At 36.7% G+C, this 3,628-nt stretch overlaps 1 protein-coding gene across 1 annotated transcript; it reads right to left on the bottom strand.

Moving 5' to 3' along the window:
* On the bottom strand, positions 403-3,400 carry LOC109229465. The gene is made up of 2 exons (XM_019394913.1): positions 3,261-3,400; positions 403-1,063 (listed from the first exon to the last, which is right to left on the bottom strand). Exon 2 carries the CDS (start codon positions 963-965, stop codon positions 609-611), a length of 357 nt encoding a protein of 118 aa, XP_019250458.1. The 5' UTR covers positions 966-1,063; positions 3,261-3,400; the 3' UTR covers positions 403-608.

The raw sequence follows: 3,628 nt of genomic DNA, 5'->3' as shown, positions 1-3,628 counted from the left end.
AATCCCGGGATTATTTAATCCCGAGATAAAATACTAAAATGACAGAGCCCTTCTTTAAGTCCCTTCTCCCAAAGTCTTTTAAAAAATTCAACATTAAAATTAGAAATAAAAGTTTAAGTAGAAATTAGAATTTATTCCAACTTATCTAGTGTAATTACAACTTGTATATCTTATTTTTAGTCTAATGAACCAAACATCTATATTGACTAAATAATTCCATCACTATTTCATCTCTATAATGTAATCATGTCACTATAATCCCAGTATAATTTGTTCCCAAACAAACAACCCAAAGATTGTCTTTTGCTATGACAAAATCATGTCAATACTAATGTTAAGCCACTGATTACGAAATCCAGATTATAACATAACATGAACACAAACACAACACAACACAAGTCAAAACATGAACCAGCCAATCCTTTGCAACTCCAATCACAACAAGGGAGAGAACAAAACAGCATCTTTCTAGCTGAGAACAAAAACACATGATAATATAACATCAGCGAAGTTACTTGAAAACAGGATAATGAATTGTCAGATTAAATCAAACGGGGAAGATATTCATCATTGGATCAACTTTTATAAAGTTTATTCGCCACAAATAATTATGAAATTTGCTCCCCAAGCGACATTAGGGACAGCTGTTCGTCAATAGAACAATCCACATGACATGTTTTCCGGCATGAGGAAGGGATTAAAATGAGACCAAGAAGCCGTTGTTCCATCGGGGAAGGAGCAGATCTTCGGGTGCTCCGGTACTCAACTGCATCTTGAAGAATTATGTTTCCTTGCTTATCAATACAATAAAACGTACCTAGAAAGAACCTCCCATCACTTATACCAACCAGCATTCGTCGATGTAGTAGCTTCTTGACATGAGAAACATAACTTGAATTGTTAGCCTCTAACTGATTTGAGTTTCCAACTTCAGGTAGGTATACCTCTGGTTCCTTGGTGCTCATTTTAGTCCAATTAAGGAAACTCGAAGTATTAATGTTTTAAATTGTGTAATTGCAGCTTCAGCATATGTTAAGAGAGAAATAGCATAAACTCCTCTTCCCTGCAGAAAATTAAGCCAGGAAATCAATCAATGAAGGGGGGGAAAATCTTGGGCCGCATTTTCACCTTTTACTTCTGAAAACCAATGAAGATACATTATCAGGAGAGAACTCAAATTAAAACTCTTGAGTCTAGATGAGTATATGTTTTGTTATTTTCTCATCCCCTCCTCTCACCAACAATAAATTTAAACTTGCAATCGCAATCAAGATGCCGCGATTTTTCACTTTTCATTCTTTGTTCTTTTCTTTTCTTTGTTTTTCTTTTGGGGGTAGGGGTGGGGGTGCCACTGGGAAAAGTGGAAATAGGCATGAAATTGTTTATCCTTATCACTAGTAAAGATATCCAGAATAAGGTACTTAGGGAAATAAAATTGATCATGGAGCCGAGGTTCTTCCGGAAACAGCCTCTCTACCTTCACAAGGTAGGGATAAGGACTGCGTATATACTACCCCCTTAGACCCCACTTGCGGGAGTACACTGAGTATGTTGTTGTTGTTGTTGAAAACAAAGGAATAGTGAAAGACAATATGGTGGGGAGCCATTGCACAAACCAGTCAAGCTATGACCCAAAGAAGTCCACTTTGAATCGAGAACATCCCACTATGGTCACATACTGAACTTAGAACGAAGCAATGAATAGCCGCTGAGAGGATACCAATATATCACTCTTAGTTTCAGACAAGAGCAAGGTATAATAACCCCCCCCAAAAAAATGGCTTAAAACAGAACCATCCCCTTCAAACTAATTGATGATATATTCCAATTCCGTGAATCTAACTCCTTGCTATTTCATCACTTTATCAAAGTAGACAACATCAATTGTAAACATAAAATGAACATTTTGATACTAGTCTCCCATTCATGTTTAGCCAGTTCTGAGGGTGTCATCAATTTAAGCTATTCCACCAAAACTAACAGCCCTACTCAAATGTAGCTGAATGAAATATACACAACTAGAATTCCAAGCAGGATAAAGTGATGCATTGAACGATCTCTGGATCTAATCTTTTACATGATCAGTAAAAGCCATTTCCTATAAAATTGAACTTACTCCTGCAGGGCTACTTGTCGCCTAGGACTACGGACAAAACCCCAGCTATGTTTCAAATGGAACTGACAAAGAAAAAGATAAGAATTCCTTTTTGAACGAATTCTACATGAAATAATGAAACATTACAAACTACTTTAAAAACTATTTGAATTCGACATGAAAAATTATAATCTACTTAAAATACTACTCCTACTAAATTCTTCATGAACGGAATTTCCAGAAATAACCTATCCATTCTATCGATAACACAGATGGATTTGGTGTATCATTAAAAAACTAAAAAGGAAAAAAAATAGCTCAGTTACTTGAATACAACTAAAGATGCTAATGAAGAGAGAGAAGTCATAGGACAATTTGAACTAAGAACCATAGCTAAACGTATTGACTTTTAGTGATCCAAGAGGGCCATTTCCCGATTCTGTGACCCATTCCGACTCGATATGGATTGCAATCTCGAGAGAGTGAACAACAATTGACCTCCGACAGTAGGAGATGGGGTGGACTATGATGGATACAGTGAAATCAATCCCCCCCCCTCTCTCTCTCTCTCTCTCTCTCTCTCTCTCTCTCTCTCTCTCTCTCACACACACACACACACACAGAGAAACCATGAATTTTTCAAAGCGGGCTGGCCATACAGTGCCCAAAAGTATGCTCAAGCCCAAGCTAGTCGGGATCTGCCATCTGAATCCTCATTATCAATGTCGCACCACTATGGCTTGTCTCAATCCAATATTCAGTAATTTAGGTTCTCTAACAAGAGTATAAGGCTCCTCGTCAAAAGGACCAAATACAGTGTACTCTCTAACAATTACAAATAGACTGATTACATCAATTAGTAACTTACTCTCTAGCAGACCAACTTTAATTGAAAGGCCAGAGGGAAAAAAATAATTTTAGATTTAATGGGAATGTTAAACACAATTAATATCAGATACGGAGGGATTAAAAAAAATATTTTGTGCCTTATGCTTTTTCTCATTTTCAATCAAGAAAAATGTTCATAAATTTGAATTACCAGTACAGTAATATTCAAAAGGTACATTAGCACAGAATGAATAAATCATTGCCATCATTCAAACAATTAAAGACAGGAATTAGGGTTTCAAAGGAATGTAGAGGGAAAGATAGAAAGGGAACTTACAGCTGTACGTTCTCTGTTGTTTGAAGTTTGAGGCAGGTAAAAGCTTTCGGGTCAATCCTTCAAAAGACCCTCAGAATTTTCCGGTCTAGCTAATGAGCTATGGCAATAAAGCTACTTTAAACTTCTATGCGAGCAAAGTACACAAATAGTCTTTCTTATATGGACTGGTCCAAATCCGACCCGTTAACCAAACTCTGTGTAAAAATAGCTCTGTTTTGTCATTCCAAAATATCCAGCGTTTGCAAAATCATTGAAAAATAGTCATTATTTTGCTGTAACACAGAAAGTTCAAGCATAATATACTGGAGATTGGTGCACCTGCGTATGAACTTCCAGTATATTATGTTGGGACTCCAGCACGCGGAAAG

This window comes from Nicotiana attenuata, chromosome 1 (assembly GCF_001879085.1).
Source record: "Nicotiana attenuata strain UT chromosome 1, NIATTr2, whole genome shotgun sequence".
In the NCBI taxonomy this organism is placed as follows: Eukaryota; Viridiplantae; Streptophyta; class Magnoliopsida; order Solanales; family Solanaceae; genus Nicotiana; species Nicotiana attenuata.
Note: the sequence above shows the minus strand (reverse complement) of the source record. Positions and strands in the feature narration are given on the sequence as shown.

Excerpts from the sequence above, each read along its gene's own strand:
- LOC109229465 (XM_019394913.1), bottom strand. The coding sequence starts at position 965 with ATGAGCACCAAGGAACCAGAGGTATACCTACCTGAAGTTGGAAACTCA.